Consider the following 13,611-nt stretch of genomic DNA (forward strand, 5'->3'; position numbering starts at 1 on the left):
ATCAAACCATGAAAAAAAAACAACGTATTTCTTATCTATTCATTATCATACCGATGTGCCGGCAGATCCTGCCCACCAGCTTGCCCTTGCCCAGCTGGGTGACCCGCAGGCTGCAGTCCCAGTGCCCGCCGCTGAACAGCAGACGCCCGTCGTTGGACACCACCAGCACTTGAGCACTGATCTCCACTCCCGGGGAGAAGGGCCCAGTGAGGAAGCGCTGTGTTCTGGAGGGAGAGAGGGATGAGGAGAGGGGTGAGGGAAGAAGAGAAGAATGAGGATTCAGGGGGAAGACGGGGAGTGAGATATTCTATAGTGATGACTTACAATTATGGGCCTACAACATGAGGAAAAGAGAAATGGTTACCAATACTTTTAAGAGTTGCATCATGTGTAAATATAAACTATTACATGGATGAGTACAAAACAAATCCAAGTGTTTCCCATTCTGACTAATTCTGTGTTCATGTGAGCTGTGTTTATGATGTCATGCTCATGTTCCATCAAGCAAAACTCAAACAGACTTCTCAATAAATTAATAACTGCTTTGAAGTCACATAAATAAAACTAAGCCAAGCTTAGCAGGAGACCAGATGCAGGGTTACTAGACACTGAACAGAATGTGGGGTCCTCATCCTTCAGTATCTGTGTTTAGAACAGGGTTTCCTGCATTAGCATGGACTCTGAGAGCAAGGTCAAGAGTTACTCACTTGGGGTTGGCCACTGTGGGGTCCTTGGTGAAGGTGAAGTAGTTAGCGATGTTCTTGTCGTACGGGAGCCAGCTGTGAGTCCCTATCAGCCCAGTAGAACTCACAGTCACCTATGGGGAGGGAGAGGAGTGAGGTTGGGAGAGGAGTGAGACAGAGAGAGGTGTAAGAGGCCTCCAAACCCCCAGCAGGACCCAGTATACAAACACTTATATGTTGAATCATTGACTATACGGAGTGTCTGAATGTACAAACTATGTGGCCTATACAGTATATTTGCTCACTGGCTGTAAGAAGTGTGTGGATGTAGACAGTGTGTTTTATAATTAAGATATCACCAAGTATTAGTACTGTTATACACTGATTCAGAATGTGAATGTTTCTGTGCTTGTATGAATGTATGCACAGAATGTAAATCCATTTAAATAGCTTTACCCATTACGACTGCCCCTTGTGAATTAATAAAAAAAATAATAAGGAGATGTTGAATCTAATTGTAGTATGAGTGTTGCAGACTGAGTGTGTGGGCCTCACCAGTACATCTGAGCCCTGGATGATGAAGGAGCGGTTCTGGTTCCTGGGTACCACTGCCTGGACCAGGGGCAGGCCATCACTTACCACCTGACATACATACACACACACACACACAGTACAGTATCAACATCTGAATGACCAGTGAAGGGACTTGCAACACACATTTTTGAGAGGTTCTGAGAGAAGACCTACTGTACCTCCACGAAAGGCCGTAGTTTGTCGAGCTGTTCAAACAGGTTGGGGGGCAGAGTGTCCATGCGGGCCTGTCGTCTAGACGCATTCTCTGCTGACATGCGCGTGGGGTGAGGCTCCTACAGGAGGGGAGAGACACAAGGGCAGAAGTTAAGTAAGTCACTTTTTACAGACATGGAGCTACAGAAACTCAGCCAGCTAGAGCTGCACAAACAGAAACAGTAAAATTCACAGACTGACAAACAGTGTTATTCTGCCATACTCAGATAAGGGAACAGAACAGAAGCTATTGACATACCCTACATTCTGCTCAGACTCAAACCAGATCCTCTCCCACTCATTCATCCAGAGCGACTTTAAATTGTGAATGTTTAGCAAATCAAGTAAAGTAGTAAATTGCTCTGATGGGAGTCAGACCTTGAGCAGCTGACAGGGAGTCTGGCCAAAGTTACTGATGATGCCCTCCAGGGCCTTCCGCTCCGTCTCATTGGCTATGGCGTCCAGATCCACGGCACCTACAGCACAGAGGGGGCAGATTAATGAAGTGGTCAGAGAAGAAAATACAATAGAATAGCCTTTAAAGGAGTGGACGGAATTCTGCAAGTGTGAGTGAGAATAGAAAAAACAAACTCACTCATGGACTCTAAGGGGCGGTTTCCCAGACACAGATTAGGCCTAGTCCTGAACTAAATCACACTTTCAATACAGATTCTCGATTGAAAATGTTTTTTAGCCTAGGATGAGGCTTAATCCAGGTCTGGGAAACCAGCCATAAGTAGTTTAAGTTCAATCTTACCCTCATAGGTGCAGTAGTAGAAGACATTGAGGGCCTCCACTGCCTCCTCTCCTCTCTGCTTGTAGCCAAATATCAGGTCAATCCATTGATGGAGGTGACAGGACACATGCTCACACTCCTAAAGATACATACAAACATATACACTGACTACATTGTAAATAAAAGGTGATTTTTTTTTTTTACTCAATGGCAAGCACAGTGTGCTGCATGGCTCTGGGGTTGTGGCGCTGGCTCACCAGAGCTTTCCTGTGTTTCCTGATGAAGTCTTCCCGAGACGAGGCCCAGCGTGGCAACAGAACATCAGTCACAGAGTCCTGGGACATCTGCAGACTGCCCAGGTCAAACCCTGCAGTAAACACAGATAGACACACAGACTGTAAATACTTTTGTGTAAATATTTCATATACATAAACAGGGTATCCTATAATTTACTACTTCCTCATTATAGGAAAGAAGTAGGACGAAGACATATATCAGACACAGGTCGAAGGTCAGAATTGCAATTTCCTCCTCATGGTTAAGGATAGGATTAGGGGGATGTTAGCTGATCCCCACTGTCTTCTACCTCGAGCCATCGCCTCACCGTTCATGTTCTGCAGGATCTCTGGGAAGTAGAAGAACTCAGGGATCAGCTCTTTGACGTCGGCGGGGCTCTCCATGCGAGCCTGCCAGGCTGCTGCCACAGAGTGGAACTGCCGGTCTGCACAGTCAAACCTGGGAGACACGTAGCAATGAGGACTGAGGGAGAATGTGTTCAAGTGTAAAGAATAGCTATCCACCCACCCTTATCCTCCCTCACACTCCCCTTGTACACCCACCCACCCTTACCCTCCCTCACACTCCCCTTGTACACCCACCCACCCTTATCCTCCCTCACACTCCCCTTGTACACCCACCCACCCTTATCCTCCCTCACACTCCCCTCGTACACCCACCCACCCTTATCCTCCCTCACACTCCCCTTGTACACCCACCCACCCTCCTACGGTACTATACCTGCCGCTCTGCAGCTGGATATGCAGGGTGGTGAAGGGCTCCATGCGGATCATGTAGTGCATGACTCCAGCTGCGTTAGAGTAGTGTGTGCCATAGTGGAACTTATCAATGGTGCCCGTGGAATCCTCAAAGCTGTCGTACCTGATGATAGACAAAGACATTTAAATCATTCAATTCAGATATCCTATTTACTAATGTGTTACTCCCTTAGACACTGGATATCTTAGTGAACTGTGGGTTATATGGCATATTAGATCACTGGACTCACTTCTCCCTGACATTCTGCGCGTGGCGGGAGTTGACAACGCCGATGGGTTTGGACAGGTCACGGAACACCGCGGGGTCCTCGAGGTCCAAGGCTGGGGAGGTGTAGTCACACAGAACCCAGGGGAACTAGACACAAACAGATATACACTCAATTATACTGAACAATAGGACTGATGATACGGCTTATAAAGAGAAGGGATTCTAGAGTATACATGAACATATACGCAACCTCTGACATAAACTCTATTGTTATCTGCATGTGTGAGAAGAGGGTGACTCATATGGGTACTGACCACAGGGTACTGGGACAGGTCATTGTAGGTACGTCCAGCGATTGTGTTCAGTTGCATCAGATATTCAAAGTTTGAAATCTCTCTGCATACCCACCTCTGATGAAAAAACAAACAAGCACACTTTCCTCAGTACATCTGGCACTGAGAAACATTTATCCTCGACTAATCTGGTAAAGCATTACACATTCAAATAGTTATGAGAATGGATAAAGCACCTGTGTAAATCCAGATGCCTTCAGTAGCTCCTGAGGTGACCGGGACCCAAAGTAGAAGAGGTTGGGGGGCCGCAGCCCCAGGATCCTGGAATACACCTTGTTCCGCACCTGGTGGAAGTCACGGATGGACTGTTTTGTTATTGATGTCTCTTAGGATGTTTTTCAAAGTCAAATTACATCATATTATCATCATCACCATTGGTGTTAATGATAATTCTTTATACATTACAGAGATTAGGGTCAATATTCTCGTACAGTGGGCATTATCATATTAGTGTGAGTGAAGATGTACCTTCTTCTTGAAGTTGATGAAGTAGTGGGACTGGTCTATGAAGAAGAGCTCCAGAGCAGAGCGTCGCAGGTTGTAGCGCCTCAGATGGACTTCTCTCAGCTGAGACAGGGGCCTCTTGAAATCAAATCCTATTCCTGAAACAACAGCCGTTTCACAGCTTTAGGCCATCATTTTTCATATTCATGATATATCCCATGGAATTATAACCAGCTGATAGAGCTGTTTTTTTTGTAACTGGGATACACGGAATAAAAACAACAGAAAAACATATTCTGTTTATTGTCAGAGGTTTCCTTTACCCTCCTCTGTCTCCTCTTTCTCACTACTGCTGTCGTAGAAGTAGAGGTGGTGAGTGGTGACCTCCAGACGACCTGGTACCACTGCCACGATGGTGACGAGCTCACAGTCCTCTGACAGAACCAGCTTCTCCTTCTGGCTCTCATCCTCCCCCTCCACCCTGAAGAAGAGATCCATAAGCACTGGCTCCATCAGAGATTGATAAACTAGGGAAATGTCCCTGTTACCAACAGCCGAATAGTGTATTACAATTATTGGTGGCTGACATGCATGATGAGGTAGATCAAGGAACTCACTGATTGTCCAGAAAGACTATGTCCTCTTCTCCCAACTGGTCGTCCTCCATGTCACTTACTTTCGCTTCCTTGGCAACAGCCAGAGGGAGGGGTTCTGAGCTGCGGGGGCTATCAGCTCCTAATATGGGTAGGCAGAGACATGACATTTAACTACACTTGAACACAGATGAACACCTTGTCAATATACATGTACACAATTTTATCATGCCAGTGCCTATGAATTGTCATGAGATGTCATGAGACATAGCCTACCCATGTTGTCTCTGAAGGCGCTGGCTTCACTGTGAGTGTCATGGTTGTAGTTGGGCACAAGTTTCAGGCGCATCTTTGAATATGTCTCTGCACTGGACAACTTCCATTTCACCTCTGGTTGGTTTCTGAAGTGCAAAATCATACAGTGGTTTTAAAGCTTTATCAGAGCTTGTGAAAAACACAACATGAATAAAATCCATGATCATAATCACAATTTGAAAATGAACCATTTTGAAATAAACCACTTGTGGTTAAAACCCACTCTGACCTGTATGCCCAGGCCCCTCTCTCATTGGTCAGTAGCCTGCGGAGGAATTTCCAGTGGCGCCACACCACCCCCTGCTGGCCGGAGCTCTGTTTGTGCCCGTTGTAGTATCGGTTGTTCTCACTGCGCACACGCTTCAGGTAGGGGTCCACTATCACCTCCTGTTCACAACCAAGTACATTTGACTTGAATAGTGATGTACAGTAATAATAGTTGTTATTTACTTCATAATGGGGTACAGCACAGTTGAATGGCATGATGTCTTCAAATCAAATCACTGCTCTCTAATGTGAGCATGTTTAGGAGCTCCTGATAGGAGCTGCCGCACCTGGAACTTGGCTTTGCTGTCTGCTCGGTCTTTGTCCCGTCGTATGGCTGTGCTCATGAGGTCATCAAAGCATGAGTTCCAGAAGTTGGACATGAGGTCATGACTCTTTCCAAATGTGTCCAGTTCATACTGCTCCATGGTGGGCTGAACCTACACATACATACATACATACATACAGTAACATTATGCCACATGACATTAACAAAAACAGACACAATGCCATATAAATGACAGACATACAGACACACCCTTAAACTCATGTACTCAGAGCTATACTATACAGACACAGCCGTTGCTGAGAAACAGACAAGGAGCATAGGTCAAAGCTCTGGTCGACTGCCAAATGTATGACATGCTAATATATTGTGTATATACAAGTGATCTAAACAACAAAGATTTATGAATACGCACTGTCATACTCATTTATAATAAATCCTCAGCTGAACTAGGGGGAGACATATTTTTGGCTCTAATTCATGAAACCTCTTAGCTTGAAGTTTCTTGCATAAACCAAACTTTCCCCCAATATACTTTAGATTTTTAAAAGGTAAAGCAGCAAGATTAGGCTTTTGTTTCCAAATTCAGAATAACCTCTCTTTAAAAGATGGCAGTTTTCCAGTCAACCTTCCCATACACAAACTAAGAGGTGTATACTGTTTGTAAGAGCACTGACTGGTCACGATGCTGATAACACACTGCTGAACAGACACAGTGGGAAAACTAAACAAGGGCGTGTTAATCTGGAGCTGAGGAGGGGTGTTAGGTCAGCCTGTCTAGAAAAACAACCCTGAGATAGAGACAAATGACCACAGAGGAGTGGTCAACTTAGAAACAGCCTCCCTTTCCAAAATACAGTGCAGCTTATTATCTCACCGCACTTTCAACTACATTACAGGGCACGTTTTATAAAACTCCTTTGGAAGTACCTCCTTTCATAAACATCGATTAACAATGTTAGTTTATTTGTAATAATTTATAATATCACGTCATTACTAGGATTAGACTAGATAATATACTAAGTTACAATAGTGCAGTAGTCAGAGAGAGACTGACGTGGTGCTGGTAGAACTCCTGCCACTCCACAGTGTGGCAGTAGGTCTGCAGGTCCTGGGCGAAGGTGGCACTGCCGTTGGTGACAGGCAGGTTGGGCAGCAGTCTCTGCAGGGTGACCGGGTCAGCATGCTGGTCCAGGAGGGTCCGTACGATGGGCACCAGCTGGGAGAAAGTCTCAGTGTGCCCGCCGTTCGTGCCCTCCATTACTCCTCCAGGCCACAGGGGGGCGCCCAGGCGCCCCAGCAGAAAACAGACCTCGTCCCAGCCCAGACATAGCACTGTCTGCAGTAGGCTGTGCAGTTTTACACACGCCATCACACACACCATCACACACGCCTGGAGAGAGAGAGGGAGAGGGAGAGAGAGGGAGAGGGAGAGAGAGGGAGAGGCATCACTAAAAAGAGAAGAGAGAGTTGGCAGATACGATGGCAGCAAAGGGTCAAAGAGAAAACCACAGTTGCGATTTATACTGTATTAAGTGGATCATTATCATTCAACTGACTCATTTCAAAGGTAAAGGTTGTGCTCCTTTAGAAAAATACACAACCAAATCCATGTAGCCACACAAAGAAAATATTTGGACAACTTATTTATGACCACTTGATCCCATTAACCTATAGCTACATGTAATAACTCACAAGGGGAAGCTGCCCCACCACAGAACACTCCATTAGAGGAATGTTAGCAATGTGTGCACAGATACCCATAGAAGGGCTGGTATTTTAAACATACTGCCCAGCATGCACCATCAGATAAAGACCTCATTTGATAGTGCATGTGTGCTACATTGGCAATTATGACATTTGTCACACCCACATTTGACTCTGACTGCTATTGAAACAAGTGCAACCAAGAGGGACACATATGCTGGTAAACCCTGTCAATAGAACAGGCCATTGTTAATTTCATACTTTCTAATTACCAGACAAACAATCACTAATGTGTATGGTTCTCTTGTGAAAGGCATGAAACTATTGTTGTGGGTTTGGCTGTGGAGAAACATGTATTTGTTTTAACAAGAGATGAAGAGTGGAAGGGATCAGATGAGTGTGGATGAGAGAGTGACCTGAGAGTGCTGCTGCTGGATGTATCCAGTAATGATGCGCAGGCCGATCTGGGCCATCTCCCTGAGTTCTGGAGCCCCGGGGGTGCTAGGGGTGCTGTGCCATGCCTGCAGCCTGTCCAGCAGGTTCACCACCCCCTCAAAGATCTGCAACACAACACCACCTGTTATCAACACTCTAGAGATCACTCACACTTACACAATATCTGCAACAAAAGCCAAGACCTGTTACCACACCTCGAAAGATGTGCAACACTCTAAAGCATTGAGTCCATTGACGCTATACAACACAAACCAAGAGTATTCAAGGATCAACAACACCCACATACAGTAGAACATGTACCGCCCAGCACTCAACCAAAACAAATTCCCTGACATTGAACACACTCATAGACAATAGCAGGAAGTAGCTGTATCATTAAGTGCATTCTTGTGGAATGAGGAGCAGGCTTCCCCTCCCTGGTGTACAGAACACACAGTCAAATTCAACATCCATGGGGTTTTCATTTGAAAGTGAGCATGGCTGACAACATTTCTGTGTCCTTAAGCATAAGGTTCATGTGCAGTTTCATATAAGGCCTATCTATATGTGTAGTACCTTTTCGCTCCACAGAGTCTGGTTGTCAGTGCCCTCAGCAAAGAGGAAGTCCTGCAGCAGCCTGAGGAGGCGCACCAGACTAGGGCAGTGGGGCAGGGACACACCCTGGGACTCCCTCAGGTCCGTCAGAGACGACTCCAGCATCATCTCCAGCAGACTGAGAGAACGGGGGGGGGGGGTGTGGGTTAGGGTTAGGGTTTGCTGAGTGAGCACCGAGATTGCAACCAGTTCTGTTGACATTAGCCAAGTGTAATTACCAAAGTTCATTACATTGTATAGGCCTAATGGATGTCACAGTGTTTAATTATTCAGCCTTTTAGTTCACGGACTTTGGCTGTTTCATGTTGACTCCTCAGAGCTAATTCATCTGGATTGATGACAAATAGTGGGCGAGACTAACCTGCGTTTGATGTCATCAGGTGGGCGGACTAGTTGGCAGGAGGAGCCTAGTTTGGTGAGGACAGAGAAGACCTGCCCCCTCTCCCTCCAGACAGCATCCTCTCCCCCCTCTGCCCCACTCCCACTCCACAGCACACAGAACACGATGTTGGTCAGCAAGTTACAGAGCTCCTCCTCTGGAGCCTGCTGCAGGAGACGCACAGCAGAGTCAGAATGAGTCACACATACCGACACAGTGGGCTGAGTCAGAGGTACACACAGCATGTAATTGCATAATTGAGTGTGCCAAGTAATCCGAAAGTAGTCATTACACATATAGTACAGCATGGGTTGTTTACAGCCACAAAGTCTCAGCCAAAAGACATGATGACTTTGACAGATCTGAATGCCCTCACAAAAGGACTTTGACCAATTGGGTGGGGTACAGTATAACCAACTGCCACTCGCCTCTCAGGGCAGTGCAATACCTGTACCTGTGGGTTGGAGGTGTTGGATATGGTGTCTCCTGTGGGAGGGTCTGTTCCATAGCTGGTGGCATCCAACACATTGGACAGGCTGGAGCTCTTCCTGGGTCGCAGCGAGGGGAACGGCTTGCTGTGCTCCAGAGGAGAGGGGGTGTCTGCCTGACTGCCCCCAGGTGTGTGGGTACCCGTACCCATGCCCGCTTCGCTCATGCCGCCCAGGTCTATCTCAAAGGGAGAGGTGCCGAAGGGGCTGAGGGGGTGGTAGAGCCCCTCCTCGTCAGGTCGAGCGGAGGGGATGTCCACGGTGTTGGAGATGGAGGACGATCGGCTCCCCTGCTCCACAGAGTCAAAGGACTTAAAATGGATTGAATCAGCAAAGTTCTTTAAAGGGCCTCCTCCATCGCCATTGGGGGGCGACTGCGAGAGGTCCGAGAAACCTTCGGAGATGTCCTGCGGGCCCCCTTCATCCTCCTCCTCCTCCTCCTCCTCCTCCTCCTCCTCCTCTTCCTCTTCCTCGTCCCGTGAAGCGTATGGGTGAAAGACATCAGGGTGTGAGTCCTCTATTGTCAGGTCCCTCCTGAGGGGGGGTCTAGTGGAGGGCTCCATGGAGCTGTTGGTGCTGGAGCCTGCCAGGCTGGCAGCGCGAGACTCATAGGACTCCTTCACATAGAGCTTAGTCAGGACGTCCTGCCAGCCCGGCTGACGGGCCAGCTGCCTCACATAGTCCTCACTGGAGTGGATCAGGTGGAAGAGCTGGGGGAGAGAGAGAAAGAGAGAGGTTAAAGATACTGGGGTGACGATGAAGGAAGCATGTATTGCTAGTGCAAAAAAAACCCACATACTGGAGGCTTAAGAAGCGCACATAGAGATTGTGGCTCACCTTGCGACAGATGTCCAGACGGACAGTGAGTTCAGCGTGGTGGGACAGGTAGACCACAGCCAGGAGGTCTCTGAAGTTAGGGCTGGCATCTACATGACAACAGATATGCCAAACATAGAATGTATTGTTATTGTTATACAAATAACAGCAGTGTTGAAAAGACCTGGCATTGAACACTGTCATTACTTAGCAACCACACTACCACGTCATCCCAACGCAGCAGTGCCCTTCTCCTCCCCTCCTCTAGAAGGCAATTTTGGATTACCTGTAGCAAGGACCTGCTCATACAGACAGCGGATGGTGGTCATGGTTACAGGGATGTCGCCTAGGAAACAGACCAGGCCCAAATATCCAAAATCCTTCAACTTGACACGCTGCTTGGTGCGCTCGGAAACACGCTCACTCTTCAGGATTTTGTACAGAACCTGTGACGAAGTTAAGAGAGAACAGTTTGATTTACAGTTGTATTCAACTGACATGAAGCCCTGTTCAATAAAACGTGGTACCAGGGTGTCCACTGTCCAACAAGACTGACATATGATCATTTACAATGCAGCACTAATTGTTGTCATTCTAATGCTGACTGATGGGGCTGAACTTGTATGATGCATGGTGTGGGTCCAGCAGCTAGACTCACTCTGAAGACCCTCTCTCGGGCCTCATCCCCATAGTTGGTTTTGAGGAGGAGACCGTAGAGCTGCTCCACGCCCCACTCCAGCAGCACAGCCTGCACCTGCTCACGAGGAGGGGTGACACGCAGCAGACCATACACCACGTCCAACGCACTGACCACCTGACGGAGAGAGGGAGGAAGGGGGAGAGACGGGGGGGGGGGGGGGGGGGGGGTATGGATGGTGATACATAATAAAGAAAGTAGAGGGAGAGAGAGGGAGGAAAAGGGTGCATGTATAGTATGGAGGGAATAACAGAGGAAAGACAAGAGAGAGTGGATGGTTAAAGAGATAAGAGTTGAATTATAAATCTGAACTCTGAATAAAGCAGAGCAGTAAAAGTATCCAGTGGTTGAGATAAGTACCTGCTTCTCCTCCCCTACAGTGAGTATGTAGGATAGGACACTGTGGAGCTCCTCTGGAGTGGGAGACTTGTGTAGGAAATCCTTCAGCAAGGAGAAGAGAGCAATCTGAACCTTCTGCTTCTCATCAGAGAGAGGGCTGCCATCTTTCTCCACACTGACATGCCCGCACACACACACACACACACACACACACACACACACACACACACACACACACACACGCACACTGTTTAATATAAATACACATACATGTACACAAGGATATATTTGCATTAATCTTCATATATCTGCATCTTAAGTCGAATCAACACACCACAATTCATAATGTCTGTATTACCAAAAAGACAGCCCACAAATCCAATCCCACTCGCATGGGTCCAACTTCTTCCCACACAGTGACATTTATATTTGCTCATTATGTTTGCTAATATAACTCATATTATGATAGGCTCAACATGTCATTGTGTACTCTGTTCTACTGAGCATGTGAATGGATTCTAATGTGATGGTATTTACTCAGGTGATGTAATCACCTGTAGTGCGTCCGTATGGTGTCCAGGATGTACTGCACTCCATACTTCCTCCTCATGCGCTGCTTGCCATCCTTTATCACAGAAGACAGGTACTGAACATGGCCTTGAGAGAGAGAGAGAGAGAGAGAAAAGAGAAGAGAAGAGAAGAGAAGAGAATGGTTTCTGCATTTCAATCATGAACTCAAAAACAAATCAAAAGCAAATGGAAGCCATTGAAATACATCACACAATGTCAGTCTCACTGTTCCATGCATTTAGGGCACAGGGTCATATCAGTGGGTACTAATTGTCCTAATGCTAATCTATTCCCTCAAAGCCAAAGGGATTTGCCTCAACCTGTCCCCTTTGGTCCTGGGCAATATATGCATATGAAAGGGCCAGGTTAGCTTTGATAGAGCCATGAGCAGTCTGCTGGTGCCCTTACCCCGACACACAGAAAAGTGGCTGTTGCTCCAGATGCGGAAGTCGAAGAGCAGGTGTTGGTAGAGCTGCAGGAGCAGGGGGCTGTTCCCCTCGCTGGACACCTGCTCCAGCAGGAACTGACACGCCATCAGAACACTCATGTCCATCATATAGCCTGGCATCTGGGAGGGGCAGGGGAAGGGAGAGCAGGTGACAAAAGGTAGTTACATTTACATTTCAGTCATTTAGCAGATGCTCTAATCCAGAGCGATTTACAATAAATTCACTGGGGGGAGGGGTCGGGGTGTCAGTGTTAATGTGATAGTGTGTGTGTGTGTGTGTGTGAGAGAGAGAGAGAGAGAGAAAGAAAGAGATGCTGGGTGATTGTGTGGGATTGTTAGAGCAGAGCTTCCTCACAGGATGCTCCGCCTTGCAGTCATATACACCAACATGTCCTGTCAGACCACCAGGCACCCATCCTCCCATGAAACACCACTGGAATGTACTATACATTACAATAGGCCCTGCTCCCTAGATAGACATCAACACTCACTGTAACACACAACATGAGTTTCCATATACAGTACTGTCATACGGTGCATCCCTATCCATCATTTCTATATCAACAAAAGAACCTAGTCTAGAATACACAATGTCTTATTTGAAGCACATGATTCAGGCAGGGGTGTTGTGAAATGCTCCAGTTCAGTTCCTGAGGAAGGACTAGAGTGTTAGTCTATTAGGTTCTTACCTTACTGAGCATGGCTCCTATGATAGAAGGCCCATGGCACTGCAGCAGGCTCTCCTGATTGACAGGGTGAAGACGAATCAGGTTCTTCACCATTAGCAGGAAGGCAGCCACACTGTTCCTCTCCAATTGGCCCTCTGATAGAAATCAGAATCAATATCAATTCAAAACCGTGATCGTCAATCATTCACTCCAATCAATGAGTATTCCAAAGGATCCTCCTATTGGACCTTATCTGACACTATTAACTTACCTTGCCAATCTAAATGCAAGACATCAATGATAGACCATTGAAGTATGATGTCCATTCACCCTAACACACACACACACACACACACACACGAACGCACGCAAGCACACACACATTGTGGGTACTGACCAGAGGACTTCCCCAAGAGTAGTAGCATGCCAGCAGGGCGTCGTGAGGAGGTGGGTTCTGGTCCCAGCAGGTCTGAGGTCTCCTGACCCCCCCCAGCTGTCTGCTCTTCCTCACACACCTGCTCCAACAGCGGCAGCAGCACCCCCATCCCCCCTACCGTGTTTAACACATCCTGTACAAACACACACAAACACACACACAGTTATACAGTTGACACACTTTTAAAGGGTTAGGGTTAGGCAAAAACTACAGACATACACTGTCTCTTAAAGACACACACACACACACACACACACACACACACACACACCAAGTGACAATCACACTGA

At 47.0% G+C, this 13,611-nt stretch overlaps 1 protein-coding gene across 5 annotated transcripts in view; it reads right to left on the minus strand.

Moving 5' to 3' along the window:
* Window positions 1-13,611, minus strand: part of nbeal2 (neurobeachin-like 2) — a 34,512-nt gene that overhangs the window by 4,047 nt on the left and 16,854 nt on the right. For 3 of the 5 annotated variants that reach the window (XM_083678256.1, XM_083678253.1, XM_083678255.1), the window contains 31 exons: window positions 13,283-13,454; window positions 12,907-13,040; window positions 12,178-12,337; window positions 11,754-11,856; window positions 11,221-11,374; window positions 10,822-10,977; window positions 10,450-10,609; window positions 10,185-10,273; window positions 9,314-10,057; window positions 8,842-9,026; window positions 8,442-8,598; window positions 7,847-7,990; window positions 6,781-7,116; window positions 5,728-5,877; window positions 5,403-5,560; window positions 5,135-5,259; window positions 4,883-5,000; window positions 4,589-4,746; window positions 4,290-4,423; window positions 3,998-4,105; window positions 3,783-3,878; window positions 3,491-3,615; window positions 3,223-3,363; window positions 2,810-2,940; window positions 2,463-2,572; window positions 2,227-2,344; window positions 1,848-1,945; window positions 1,436-1,549; window positions 1,239-1,325; window positions 708-817; window positions 52-224 (listed from right to left, as the gene is read on the minus strand). In XM_083678256.1, coding sequence (XP_083534382.1) covers window positions 52-224; window positions 708-817; window positions 1,239-1,325; window positions 1,436-1,549; window positions 1,848-1,945; window positions 2,227-2,344; window positions 2,463-2,572; window positions 2,810-2,940; window positions 3,223-3,363; window positions 3,491-3,615; window positions 3,783-3,878; window positions 3,998-4,105; window positions 4,290-4,423; window positions 4,589-4,746; window positions 4,883-5,000; window positions 5,135-5,259; window positions 5,403-5,560; window positions 5,728-5,877; window positions 6,781-7,116; window positions 7,847-7,990; window positions 8,442-8,598; window positions 8,842-9,026; window positions 9,314-10,057; window positions 10,185-10,273; window positions 10,450-10,609; window positions 10,822-10,977; window positions 11,221-11,374; window positions 11,754-11,856; window positions 12,178-12,337; window positions 12,907-13,040; window positions 13,283-13,454 — 4,948 coding nt within the window. The remainder of the gene's footprint in view (window positions 1-51; window positions 225-707; window positions 818-1,238; window positions 1,326-1,435; window positions 1,550-1,847; window positions 1,946-2,226; window positions 2,345-2,462; window positions 2,573-2,809; window positions 2,941-3,222; window positions 3,364-3,490; window positions 3,616-3,782; window positions 3,879-3,997; window positions 4,106-4,289; window positions 4,424-4,588; window positions 4,747-4,882; window positions 5,001-5,134; window positions 5,260-5,402; window positions 5,561-5,727; window positions 5,878-6,780; window positions 7,117-7,846; window positions 7,991-8,441; window positions 8,599-8,841; window positions 9,027-9,313; window positions 10,058-10,184; window positions 10,274-10,449; window positions 10,610-10,821; window positions 10,978-11,220; window positions 11,375-11,753; window positions 11,857-12,177; window positions 12,338-12,906; window positions 13,041-13,282; window positions 13,455-13,611) is intronic. The other 2 variants (XM_083678257.1, XM_083678254.1) reach the window with 1 other exon arrangement.

This window comes from Argentina silus, assembly GCF_951799395.1.
Source record: "Argentina silus genome assembly, chromosome: 10".
Lineage (NCBI taxonomy): Eukaryota > Metazoa > Chordata > Actinopteri > Argentiniformes > Argentinidae > Argentina > Argentina silus.